At 39.0% G+C, this 14,120-nt stretch overlaps 1 protein-coding gene across 8 annotated transcripts in view; it reads left to right on the top strand.

The window, feature by feature from the left end:
* The window catches only part of NSD3 (nuclear receptor binding SET domain protein 3), a 111,670-nt gene that overhangs the window by 47,981 nt on the left and 49,569 nt on the right, over positions 1-14,120 (top strand). For all 8 annotated transcript variants that reach the window (XM_077943439.1, XM_015145182.3, XM_015145181.3 and 5 more), the window contains exons 5-7: positions 4,290-4,444; positions 6,285-6,800; positions 9,318-9,444. In XM_077943439.1, the coding sequence (XP_077799565.1) occupies positions 4,290-4,444; positions 6,285-6,800; positions 9,318-9,444 (798 nt within the window). The remainder of the gene's footprint in view (positions 1-4,289; positions 4,445-6,284; positions 6,801-9,317; positions 9,445-14,120) is intronic.

Below are 14,120 nucleotides of genomic sequence, written 5' to 3'. Positions count from 1 at the left end.
ACATATTTTCTTAATACAATCCTCACAGCAATACAATGAAGTAGGTACTATTATTATCCCATGTTTTAAGTAGGTAAACAGAATCTCAAAGAAATCTTAATTTCACAACCTCTCCTCCTAAACACTGCCTTATATTACAGGGAAAGCAGTTAAATTCACCCAGTCATCATTTACAGAGGTTGGGGAGGCAGTCTTATTATAGTTCCTTCAATTTATATAAGAAGGGTATTGGACTAGTCGTCTCTGAAGTACCCTACCCCTCTAATGATCTAGGGTTATGTGAGTGGGAAAAGAAAAGACAAGGATTTTCCAAGAAGACCATGCTTTCTTAAAGAAAACAATTCATGTCCACATCTGGGCCTCCAGAACTCTCTAAGAAGTTACATCATGTCAGAACTGTGGATCTTCACTTCTCTCCCTTGAGGAAAGCATACTGTTAAGATTATATAAAGAGTTTCATATTCAATTACTTTATGAAAACCTGCAGATTTCAGCTTTTTTCAAGATACAAACGAAAGCACAATTTATGTGTCATCTGTATTTCAAAGGAAGTGTTTACATTTAGTTTTATTAATTAACCTAATCTTGGCCAGGCAAGGTGCCTCATGCCTATAATCCTAGCACTTTGGGAGGCCGAGGTGGGTGGATCACCTGAGGTTAGGAGTTCAATACCAGCTTGGCCAATATGGTGAAACCCCATCTCTACTGAAAATACAAAAATTAGCCAGGCGTTGTGACGCCTCTAATCCCAGCTACTCAGGTGACTGAGACAAGAGAATCACTTGAACCCAGGAGGCGGAGGTTGTGTTTGCAGTGAGCTGAGATCCACCACTGCACTCCAGTCTGGGTGACAGAGTGAGACTTGGTCTCAAAAAAAAAAAAAAAAAAAAAGAAAAAATCTAGCCTGGTACCCCCTAGGCAGTTTCCTACTTTAGTGCTGGAAAAACAGATTTTGTTTATATTATTACCAGAAGTCTGAAATTTTAGGTTAAAAAAATGCATATATTTTAACAGAAATTTAAATTGTTCAATTTTTCTATAGTAGTTTAAAAAAGCTTTATTGAAATGTAATTCTCATATCATAAAATTCACCTTTTTTTTTCTTTTTTTTTTTTTTGAGATGAATTGTTGCCCAGGCTATTGTTGCCCAAGCTGTAGTGCAGTGGCACAATCTCAGCTCACTGCAACCTCTGCCTCCCGGGTTCAAGTGATTCTTCTGCCTCAGCCTACCCAGTAGCTGGGATTACAGGCACCCACCACTACACCCAGCTAATTTTTTTTTTTTTCCTGGTATTTTTAGTAGAGACGGGGTTTCACTGTGTTGGCCAGGCTGGTCTCAAACTCCTGACTTTGTGATCTGCTCGCCTAGGTCTCCCAAAGTGCTGGGATTAAAGGCGTGAGCCACTGTGCCTGGCGAATTCACCCTTTTAAAATGTGTAATTCATTGATTTAAAAATCTGTACATTCACAGAGTTGTGCAACTGTCACCACAATCTATTTTAGAACATGTTCATTAACCCCCCAAAATCCTGTGTCCATTAGCAATCACCCTCATTTCCACCCGCTAAGAAGCCAGTAACTACTTTCTGTCTCTGTAGACTTACCTGTTCTTCTGGCTTTATTCACTTACCATAATGTTTTTGAGGTTCATCTATGTTTCTTTTTTTTTTTTTTTTTTTTTTGAGACGGAGTCTTGCTCTGTCACCCAGGCTGGAGTGCAGTGGCCGGATCTCAGCTCACTGCAAGCTCCTCCTCTCGGGTTCACGCCATTCTCCTGCCTCAGCCTCCCGAGTAGCTGGGACTACAGGCACCCGCCACTTCGCCCGGCTAGTTTTTTGTATTTTTTAGTAGAGACGGGGTTTCACCGTATTAGCCAGGATGGTCTCGATCTCCTGACCTCATGATCCGCCCGTCTCGGCCTCCCAAAGTGCTGGGATTACAGGCTTGAGCCACCGCGCCCGGCCTCATCTATGTTTCAGCTTGGTATCAGTGCTTTATTCCTTTTTATTGCCAAATAATATTCCATTTATGGCTATAGTTTTAAATACAGTATATAGTATAGTTTTAAATGCAGTAGTTTTCTGACAATTTTTCTGAAAACCAAAAAATACAGCCTAAAAATTTTGTTAATTATGTTCCACTCATGATGCCTATTAAGCATTTTATGCTGCTTATTATTTTTTTTAATAGCACATATACTGCATGTATACATGGGAGATACTCAGAGAAATGAGTGAATCTCCTGTGTTACTTTCTATCTAAGCAACTTTGTAAAATTTATCTTAATCATATATAGTAATCACTGGTTTCCATATTGTTATTAGTCAGTATTTTTATTAGATTCTTAGCATTGGAAAATGTACGTAACAGTTTTTCACACATAAAGATGTAATAATTATTTGTAAGAGCATGCTGAAAGATGTTCGGATCACAATTCTATTTTAAGTTGTATTTTATTACTTAGGTCTCATTAAAAATTTAACTCTTCAGTCAGAGACAGATGTGCTTGTTTCTTGACTTTTCAGGTCTGTAGCTTCTTATTTCAGTCTTATTTCATAGTTTGCCAGGTATCAGGAAACAAAGTGCTAACAAATAGGCAAAATGTTTGTCTTGTTTCCTCTCTAGTAAATGATTTAATGGGGGAAAAAGTTGAAAATATAGATTACAATGAAATTGTGTTATCTATAAATTTCAGTTTTTATGTTAAGTCCTTTGGGATTATCTGTTTATATCTGAAGAAATAACTGATGTTTGGAAACTTTATGTACTATGTTTTTAAAATCTGAATAGCTCTACCCACCACCCTGTCCTTGAAATTCACTAATTAGTTTAGGTTATATTTCTATTATTCCCCCCAAAAATCCTTTGGATTTTAGATAAATCTTCTTTGATTAATTATCGTTAGATTTGTGCTTGGGTCTTTATTCTCAGATGAGATGATGCAGAAATCTGAGTCCACTGTTGCCTTTCTCTTCCTAATTACTTTGGGTTCTCTGAAAAGATCAGTTCCTGCATTTCTCCATTGATGTAATACTTCTTCTCTAGAACAGTATTTTTCAGACATTTTTGGCAAAAGATGAGTTTTTATTTACTTTTTTCAAATGTCTAGTCTACTATGAACTAATACCTCTGTAAAATACAACCAAACTTAATTATTTAAAAAAAAAAAAAAAGAATGCCCTTCCCCTGAAAAAAACATCTAGTGCAAGATTCTTGATCATGTGTCTACATATCATAACAACGTCAAATTGCTGTCAGAGCTTCTCAATGCTTACTCAACTTCTTTACTTACTTTGTCACAGACTGGCTTGTCAAACCAATTTCAGAGTAGCATTGCCCCTAATCAGCAGTTCTCAGGTGCTGTAGTCCCAGGACCCCTTTTACTCCTAAAATTTGAGGACTCAAAAAGACTTTTGTTTATGTGGGTTATATCTAATGTTATTTAAATTTGGAAATTAAAGCTGAGATGCAGGCACAAGTGGCTCACGCCTGTAATTCTAACACTTTGGGAGGCTGAGGCGAGAGGATTGCTTGAGCCCAGGAGTTCAAGACCAGCCTGGGCAACATAGCAGGACTCCATCTCAGTTTAAAAAAAAAAAAAGAAAAAAATTAAAGCTGAGAAAATTTCAAAATATTTATTAATTTATTTAAAAATAAGAACCTATCATAGGCTGGGGCCAGTGGCTCATGCCTGTAATCTCAGCACTTTGGGAGGCTAAGGCAGGAGGATCACTTCAGGCCAAGCAATTGAAACCAGCCTGAGCCACATAGTAAGACTCCCATCTCTGCAAAAAAAAAAAGCAACAAAAAATTTTATTAATTAACTGAGCATGGTGACATATGCTTGTCGTCTTACCAGCTCAAGAGGCTAAGGCACAGGATTGCCTGAGCCCAGGAGTTTGAGGCTGCAGTGAGCTAGGATCATACAACTGCAGTCCAGCCTGGGCCACAGAGTGAGACCATGTCTCTAAAAACAAGAACCCCTTACTTACTATCATTAATTATATTTTTATGAAAAATGACTATTTTGTTAAGTTAATGAGAAGAATTTTTTTTTTTTTTTTTTTGAGACAGAGTCTTGCTCTGTCACCTAGGCTGGAGTGCAGTGGTGCGATCAATTATTTGTGGTGATTTTTACAGTAGCTATTAGTTCTGTAACTGGTGGGTATTAGAACGTATCTTTGGACAATGGGAGTAATACTGAGGAACCTGGGTTAGATTCCCATTTTTGGCAAAGTAGATGTGAAAGCTTATGTTCTGAAATGGTTAATAAGAATTTTTACTTACAGGTGCCCGAGAATATCATGTCCAGTTTTTTAGCAACCAGCCAGAGAGGGCATGGGTTCATGAAAAACGGGTACGGGAGTATAAAGGTCATAAACAGTATGAAGAATTACTGGCTGAGGCAACCAAACAAGCCAGCAATCACTCTGAGAAACAAAAGGTAACTAACATGTTAATATTATTTACCTAGTATGGTTTTTAAAGAGCTTAATAACTTAGAAGAATTTTTCATACTTGAATTCAGACAATTATTAGAATCCTTTTTTTAAACCCCTTTCAGCTCAGTTTTTTTTTTTTTTTTTTTTTTTTTTTTTTTGAGACGGAGTCTCGCTGTGTCGCCTGGGCTGGAGTGCAGTGGCTGGATCTCAGCTCACTGCAAGCTTCGCCTCCGGGGTTTAGGCCATTCTCCTGCCTCATCCTCCCGAGTAGCTGGGACTACAGGCGCCCGCCATCTCGCCCAGCTAGTTTTTTGTATTTTTTAGTAGAGACGGGGTTTCACCGTGTTAGCCAGGATGGTCTCGATCTCCTGACCTCGTGATCCACCCGTCTCGGCCTCCCAAAGTGCTGGGATTACAGGCTTGAGCCACCGCGCCCGGCCTCAGTTTTAATCATAATGGTAAATTACTAGTAAGTTTGTAAGTACACCAATGAGTTTTATATGTCATATAAACAACGTATAGTACTATTAAAACCTTTAGCTACTTGCTTAATACAATACTGGATTCTATTGTGAGTTTCATTAATGTGCATAAGATATACCAGATACTAGTGAAATGTGGATTTTGCCAGGGATTTTTACTCTTTTTTCTATTTCAGCATGTTTCCATAATTTCTTTTCATTCTTATTTCACAAAATTGTTTTATGAAAGTAAAGTTTTAAAAATATTTAGTGAGTGCCTATTGTGAAATAGGTATGGTTTTAAGCATTTTACATATATTAACTCACTTATTATTCATAACAACCTATATGAGGTAGATACTATTATTCCCCTTTTTACAGATGAAGAAATTGAGGCACAGAAAGCTTATGTAACTGGTTCAACCGAGATCACACAAGTGATGGAATCAGGAAATATATTTGATGTGGTGGTGGAGATTTTAGAATTTTGACATGAACTCTTGGTAATCTGGTTAAGATTTTAAACTCAACTAATTTTAGTGTGGGTCTCTTATGATTCAGAAATTTGTCATTTTTTATACTTGAAAAACTAAATTTTATCACAGAATTTTGATTAATTTTATGAGACTTACATTTTACAGATTTATAGATCAGTATTTGACATACACTATCTCATAGTTTTATTAACTAATTTCTGGCTACATCAGTCTAGCCACCTGGATAATTCCTAATTGCTTTGGCCATCTCACACATCTTTATTCAAAGTATTTTTACCCCTCTTGCCAATCCGAAGTCTTCTGATCAACCCTGGATCTAGAGACCTATGGAAACTATAATTCCAGGTCTACCTTTTTTCTCATCCATGCCTATTCTCCTTTGTCTTATTAACTTTCATTTGTTCCTTGGGGCTCTGTCCTTTCACTTCATTCTGTCCCTGCATGCATTGTGGTTCAAACTCTGCCATCATTTGTTGTGATCTCTGTAGCACCCCTGACTTGCCCTCTGCCCTAGATATGGGAGAGAATTGGGAGTTTCAGGGTATCATTTTTAATGATAATAATCATTTCTGTCATCATTGTTCTCTTTTCCCTCATTATCACTAGCTTTTTATGTATATGAAAGGAGAAGGATGTCTCCCTCTTGGGGGCCTTGTCCAGCAGAGTGATCAGCAAAGGAAGGATATAAAAGAGAGGCGATCCTCATGTTATCTAATATCTATTTATCAGAATTATGGAGATAGAATATTCCACTTGTTTGACCAAAGAACCTGAAGATATTTATGTAGACCTGAAAAGATAATAGGATCACATGGGAAATACATGTCGATTTTAATGTACCTATTAGAGTAAAGCATGTCTGATAATCTCTATCTTTTTTAAAGATTCGGAAACCCCGACCTCAGAGAGAACGTGCTCAGTGGGATATTGGTATTGCCCATGCAGAGAAAGCATTGAAAATGACTCGAGAAGAAAGGATAGAACAGTATACTTTTATCTATATTGATAAACAGCCTGAAGAGGCTTTATCCCAAGCAAAAAAGAATGTTGCCTCCAAAACCGAAGTTAAAAAAACTCGACGACCAAGATCTGTGCTGAATACTCAGCCAGAACAGACCAGTGCAGGGGAGGTGGCCTCCTCACTCTCAAGTACTGAAATTCGGAGACACAGCCAGAGGCGGCACACAAGTGCGGAAGAGGAAGAGCCACCTCCTGTTAAAATAGCCTGGAAAACTGCGGCAGCAAGGAAATCCTTACCAGCTTCCATTACGATGCACAAAGGGAGCCTGGATTTGCAGAAGTGTAACATGTCTCCAGTTGTGAAAATTGAACAAGTGTTTGCTCTTCAGAATGCTACAGGGGATGGGAAATTTATCGATCAATTTGTTTATTCAACAAAGGTACCTCCTTTTTTCGTGGAGTTTTTTGGGGGATGGTATTTTTAAAGTGGTCAACCTTGGCATTTAAAACAATGACCTTGGCATAATTTAAATACCCTTTCTACCCACTGAATTTGAAACATACAGTCATTGTACTCTGTGGGCAAAAAAGACAGGCAAAAAGTCTATGTTTTTCTTCTTTTTTCCCCCTTCTTTTGTGATATTCCCATCTGTAGTAGATTAGTCTTGAGCTGTGCAGCCAAAATTGAGCTTAGTTCCCTAAAGTCATGGAAAAAACTGGGCACTTTGCCTGTTTCTAGTTTGTGTAGTTAGCTTTTCTTAGTTGCAAAATGTGCTGCTTATTAAAATCATTTTTGTCAATTATATGAATTAACCATTGTTATAAAAGCCACAGGTAATAATTGTACCTGCTGACCTGTTTGGTTCCACCAGCAATTTTGTTAGATTCTTATTGGCTTGGGATATCTAACTGCCTTTCAGAGAAATCCCAGAACTGTGTTCGTTCTGTAACAATTAGCTGTGGCAGTAACTTGGGTAATGGGGTAAAAACAGCCTCTGCAAACTGTGTGCCTTCATCAGTTTGTCCTGGGCCTCCATTTAGGGCACTTATACTTTAGCTTGAAGACTTTAAAACTCTTCCATAATATTGGTGGTATTTATTCTATATACCTCTTCACTACCATCCCATCCCATACCACTGTGTTGAGTTTGTGATTTTGATTTAGTTGCATTTCATTCATGTGTATTAAAGAATTCTATGCTTATTTTTTCCTAATATAGTCATATGCAGATTAATTAGTTAAACACAGGTATGCTTAATTAGTAATGCATCTTCCTAGAGAAATGTTAAGGGTGCTCTTTTAACCTGGTCTGCCCATAGGTTCAACTGACTTCAGTTAAGGCCAAGCCACCTGGAAGAACTTGAATTGCAGTCCCTACTTGGTTCTCTTGATAGCAAATGTATATTTTTCATCTTTCAAATGGCAAATGAGTATGTTGCATCTTTTTTGAGTACAAATTGGCTTTATTCTTGGAGCTAGTTTTACTGCTTCTGAATGTACAAGTCAAACTTTGTCACCACCACCCCAAAGAATGCTATTTAAAGGAAATTCAAGATGAAACTGATCTTTTCAAAATGAAGGCTCTAAAAATACATGCATGTATATATTTGTGTTTATTTTTTTCCTTTTTAAAAGATGAGGTCTCGCTCTGTGGCCCAGGCTGGAGTGCAGTGGTCGATCATAGCTCACTGCAGCCCCAAGGGATCTTCTGCCTCGGCCTCCCAAAGCACTGAGATTACAGCCATGAGCCACTGTGCCGGACCTTTTAATGATTTTTTGTAGAGATAGGGTCTCACTATGGTGCCTAGGCTGGTCTTGAACTCCTGGCCTCAAGCTGTTCTCCTGCCTCAATCTCCCAAAGTGTTGAGATTACAGGCAGGAGTCACGGTGCCTGGCCAAAAAAATACATATATATTTATAAATCACTTCTTTACTTCTATTCCATTGCATTAAAAATACCTAAAATGACACCTAAGTTAATTATACCTGCCTTCTTTCTGCTTCAGATTACTTATTGGGTCACATTTGGTCACCATGAGTGACATATTTCTGTATTTAGGGATATTCTTGTCTCTTAAGACATATTGGCATTGTTTTCTGTGTAATAGAGCACTTTACCAAATGAAAATGACTAGAGTTCTCTTACTGTGATATGTATAAAGACCAGAAAATACTTTGTTTTGATAGAAAATTGAGTGATACAGGTATATTTTTTGGTGACATTTATCATCTGGACTTAGACAAATATTCTACCTCATGTGATCTTATTGTGCATTTAAAAATGTATCTTGGAATTAGCTGGGCATGGTAGCATGCGCCTGTAGTCCCAGCTACTCGAGAGGCTGAGGCAGGAGAATTACTTGAACCTGGGAGGCAGAGGTTGCAGTGAGCCAAGATCTCGCCACTGCACTCCAGCCCAGGTGATGGAGCCAAACTCCATCTTAAAAAAAATTCTTTTTTGGCCAGTTGCGGTGGCTCACGCCTGTAATCCCAGCACTTTGGGAGGCCGAGGCAGGCAGATCACCTGAGGTCAAGAGTTCGAGACCAGCCTGGCCAACATGGTGAAACCTCATCTCTACTAAAAATACAAAAAAAATTAGCAGGGCATGGTGGCACGCACCTGTAGTCCCAGCTACTCGGGGAGACTGAGGCAGGAGAATCACTTGAACCCAGGTGGTGGAGGTTGCAGTGAGCCAAGATCACACCACTGCACTCTAGTCTAGGCGACAGAGGGAGACTTCATTTCAAAAAAAAAAAATTTTTTTTAATTAAAAAAAAAGTGTCTTGATCGCTTAATCAAATTGTTCTGATAAAGGCTAAGATAGCGTAATTGCAATCAAAGACCATATAAAATTTAAGTAAATTATGATCATTTAAAGCCATCTTTATAAGCCCATGATGCCACTTGCCTGGTAATCACCTGTTTTGTTGTTTTTTCTTTTGCCTTATTTTAAAGGGAATTGGTAACAAAACAGAAATAAGTGTCAGGGGGCAAGACAGGCTTATAATTTCTACACCAAACCAGAGAAGTGAAAAGCCAACGCAGAGTATATCATCTCCTGAAGCAACATCTGGTTCTACAGGTTGGTATGAGTGAAGAGTATATATAGAGGTCCATTTTGAGAAATCCTTGTTCTGTTCTGCTATAATATGGTAGCTGTGTTCCTAAGAAACTCTTAGTTATCAAAAGTAAATTATATTTAAAAATCAAATTATAAAAGCAGTTACTTTAATAGGAAAGAATGGGTTAGAGGCTAGAGAACTTTATTCATAGCAAGTTATTTTTTGTACAAGAATTAAAATAATATGATTCTATAATTAAAAGTGTATAGCTATAAAAATCTATATCTATCAGAGTAAATACACCATTGATTATCTCTCTTTGCATAATAACAGCTTACTTTTCCTGTTCCATTAGCACACACATACCATTTCCTCCTTTACCCCTGTTGGAAACAAACTGGCAGATGCCAAAGCTCTTGTCATTATTCCTAGGTGTGCTAGATACTAGTAGCTGAGGGGCCTAGAGCCTAATTGTCCTAATGTAACCTATTTTCTGATTAGCAGATACCATGAATTGAAAATCAAGCCATGTTATTCTTGCTTAAAGGAGAAGCTGTATTCAGTAAGATTGTGCCTTTGGAATGTTTAACTTTTTTTTTTTTTTTGAGACAGAGTCTCACTCTGCCACCCAGGCTGGAGTGCAGTGGCTCGATCTTGGTTCACTGCAACCTCCGCCTCCTAGGTTCAAGCGATTCTCCTGCCTCAGCCTCCTGAGTAGCTGGGATTACAGGGGAACGCCAACACACGTAGCTACTTTTTGTATTTTTAGTAGAGATAGGGTTTCACCATGTTGGCCAGGCTAGTCTCCAACTCCTGACCTTCTGATCCACCTGCCTCGGCCTCCCAAAGTGCTGGGATTATAGGCATGAGCCACCGCGTCTGGCCTTTTTTGTGTGTGTGCGTGTGTGTGAGACAGGGTCTCACTCTGTCATACAGAGTGGAGTACAATGGTACGATCATGGCTCACTGCAGCCTCAACCTCCCAGGCTCAGGTGATCCTTTCACCTCAGCATCCCAGGTAGCTGGGACCACAGGCGTGCATCACCATACCTGGCTAAGTTTTTGTATTTGTTGCCATGTTGCCCAGGCTGGTCTTGAACTCCTGGACTCAAGCAATCTACCCGCCTCGGCCTCCCAGTGTGCTGGGATTATAGGCCTGAGCCATTGCACCCAGCCAACATAATTTTTTTTTAGACTAATTTACTAAGGATTTTAGAATTTTAATTGAATGTCTGGTGGGTTTGGTTTATGTAACAGTATTACATCAGTAGTATTTATGCAATACTGCTTGCTTCATATAGCCATCAAGAAAAGAGTTAAGTATTAACTAGCTTGTTCATTTGGAATCTTAGTTTAGGAGAAAGGAATTCGTTTCATTTTGTTCTTTAAAAATTTGTTTTGAGTCTAAGAAGCGACTACAGTAGAAAAAAAAAAAAGATAAACTATTTTCTGAACGTACTTATAGACCCATATATGAGTTTGTTTGTTTATTTCCCCACACTGACCAGCTGGGTGTCCTATGATTCAATTTGATTCTCACACTGTTTCCCTGGTGTTAGAGTCCAGTCCCTCAGGGTAAGGGCTCAACTCTCTAAGACTGCCCTGACTTCAGATGTCAGTTGCAAGTCTGGGGCTTCAGAACTTCTGACTGACCAGCTATAAATTGGAGGTTCTCATGACACCCTCCTTGAGTTTAGTCATTTGCTAGAGCAGCTCACAGAATTCAGACAAGCCCTTTCCTTACATTTACTGGTTCATGTTAAAGAATATGGCAAAGGGTACAGATGAACAGCCAGATGGAAGAGATGCACAGGGCAAGGTATATGGAAAGGGCTGTAGAGCTTCATGCCCTCTCTGGCCATACCACCCTACAGGCACCTTTGTGTGTTCAGCAAGCAGGAATTTCTCCAAACCCTGTAGCTCAGGGATTTTTATGGAGGCTTTATCATGTAGGCATGATCAATTAACTCAGTCTTCGGCCCCACTCCCCTTCGCAGAAGATGGGGAGTGGAACTTAAAGAAAGCATCTAATCATAGCTTGGTTTTTCTAGTGACCAGACCCCAACTAGGAACCCACCAAGAGTTGCCTCTTTAGAACAAAAAACATTTGTATTATGCAGGAAATTCCAAGGGATTAGGAGCTCTGTGCCAGGAACCAGGGGTAGTGATCAAATATATATTTCTTATCATATCACAGTATCACAGTGACGAAGTAATTTTCTGGATGGATCAAAGTCTTAAGACCTGAAGTGGTAATCTTGAATCAATAGTAACTCAGCAAACCTGTGATTGAGTGGCATAAAGTGTAAATATTTTTGTAAGGGAAATTTAAATAAAATTCTAATTATTAAAATAGCAAAGTAAAAACAATCATTGTTCACAAAAGTACTTGGGATAGCTTTTGATAAAAAGAAAATAATGGAAGCTGCAGGACAGAGAGAGGTAATACCAGTGGAGATGGGGCACATGTTGGATGGGGCATTTTAAACAGCCTTTTTTAAAATGGAATTGGGAAGGAAAGTTGAGTTAAAGAAAGGAGGGAGTGAATAGCAAAGTCCAGTACTACATTTGCAAATTGTGTCATTTCAAAATACTTTATAAAAAGATGAACTTACAATGTCAAAGGAATGGGTAGATGGACTTAGAAGATTTCACATTAGCCATAATTGAGAATATTCTCTTCTTTGAATATTAAAAGAATCTTTTGGCCTCCACTTTCCATAATTAGGTACGTCAGTTTTTTTACCTCTTTACACTAAATGATTAGTAATTTGTCTGAATTTAAATGGGATATCTGGAATAGGAAGATCTTTATTTGAAATCAGTTTCCTAAGGAGAAAGTAAATTCTTCCTATATTAGATTGATCTTAACTCAAATATTATGGTTTTATTTTAGATGGAGCTTGTTTTTCTTCTTCCTCTCAGTTACTGAACTTTTTTTTTTTTTTTTTTTTTTTGAGACCGGATCTTGCACCCAAGTTGGAGTACAGTGGTGTGATCATAGCTCACTGTAACCTTAAACTCCTGGGTTCCAGTGATCCTCCTACCTCAGCCTCCTGAAGTAGCTAAGACTACTGGTGCCTGCCACCATGCTTGGCTAATTTATTTTATTTTTATTTTTTGTAGAGGTGGGGGTCTCACCTTGTTCCCCAGGCTGGTCTCAAACTCCTGGGCTTAAACGATCCTCCTGTCTTGCCCTCCTGAAGTGTTGGGATTACAGGCATGAGTCGCTGTGCCCAGCCTGAACATTTTCTTTTTATGTAGTCTTTTCATTGTAAGATGTAATTTCTGCTATGAATATTTCCTTTTTTTCTAAGTGGAAGGTTATACTTCTTTGTATCTGGAAAAAGGCAGTATTGCTTTTTGCTTAAGCAGGCACATAGAATTTAGGTTGTAAATTAAGATTGAAAACTTAATTTGGGGCTGGGCATGGTGGCTCACACCTGTAATCCCAGCACTTTGGGAGGCTGAGGCAGGCGGATCATGAGGTCAGGAGTTCGAGACCAGCCTGGCCAACATGGTGAAACCTCATTTCTACAAAGGTACAAAAAAAAAAAAAATAGCTGGGCATGGTGGTGCGCGCCTGTAATCCCAGCTATTCAGGAGGCTGAGGCAGGAGAAGCGCTTGAACCCTGGAGGCGGAGGTTGCAGTGAGCTGAGATTGCATCATTGTACTCCAGCCTAGGTGACAGGGAGAGACTCCGTCTCAAAAAAAAGAAAAAGAAAAGAAAACTGAATTTAGGGACTGGTGCTGTAAAGCTTTGAGCTTGGCTGAAGTTTGGTTAGCAGCCATGGTTGATAAGCATACTTTGTCTTTTTAAGTGACCATTTTGCTTTTTGTGAAAATAACTTCAGTAGTTGAAAAGTCAAAATAGGCCGGGCACGGTGGCTCACGCCTGTAATCCCAGCACTTTGGGAGGCCGAGACGGGCGGATCACGAGGTCAGGAGATCGAGACCATCCTGGCTAACACGGTGAAAACCCGTCTCTACTAAAAAATACAAAAAACTAGCCGGGCGAGGTGGCGGGTGCCTATAGTCCCAGCTACTCGGGAGGCTGAGGCAGGAGAATGGCGTGAACCCGGGAGGCGGAGCTTGCAGTGAGCTGAGATCCGGCCACTGCACTCCAGCCCGGGTGACAGAGCGAGACTCCGTCTCAAAAAAAAAAAAAAAAAAAAAGAAGAGTCAAAATAGAGACTTGTTCACCCTTCATAAACCAATTGCATCATCTCAGCTGGTGTTAACTGCTTAAGGAAATTATTGAGCCTTTTCTTAGTAAATTTCAGGGATATATAAAATGTTTGGCACTGTCACATTTTTGTTGTTTGAAGAATTGTACTTGTATTCACAGTAGATTTCAAAGCTATTTTCCAAACCCACAAATGCTCACCTCTTTCTTAGAACATGAATATAATACTCTTCAGTGGTTTTAAATTTATATGTTCTTTGGGTAACTTTCAGAATCATTTTAAGAAATCATGTTGCTTTATCCTCTCTAAAACAGTAAATCAAATACCTTCTGCTCTTCATGATGTGATTATATTACCCTCAACACAAGTAAAGATTTTTTTTTTTTTTTTTTTTTTTGAGACGGAGTCTCACTCTGTCGCCCAGGCTGGAGTGCAGTGGTGCGATCTCATCTCACCGCAAGCTCCGCCCCTGGGTTCACGCTATTCTGCCTCAGCCTTCCAAGTAGCT

The sequence above is a fragment of the Macaca mulatta genome, chromosome 8 (genome assembly GCF_049350105.2).
Source record: "Macaca mulatta isolate MMU2019108-1 chromosome 8, T2T-MMU8v2.0, whole genome shotgun sequence".
In the NCBI taxonomy this organism is placed as follows: domain Eukaryota; kingdom Metazoa; phylum Chordata; class Mammalia; order Primates; family Cercopithecidae; genus Macaca; species Macaca mulatta.
The sequence above is the reverse complement of the archived record's forward strand: the minus strand, read 5'-3'. Positions and strand labels throughout refer to the sequence as shown.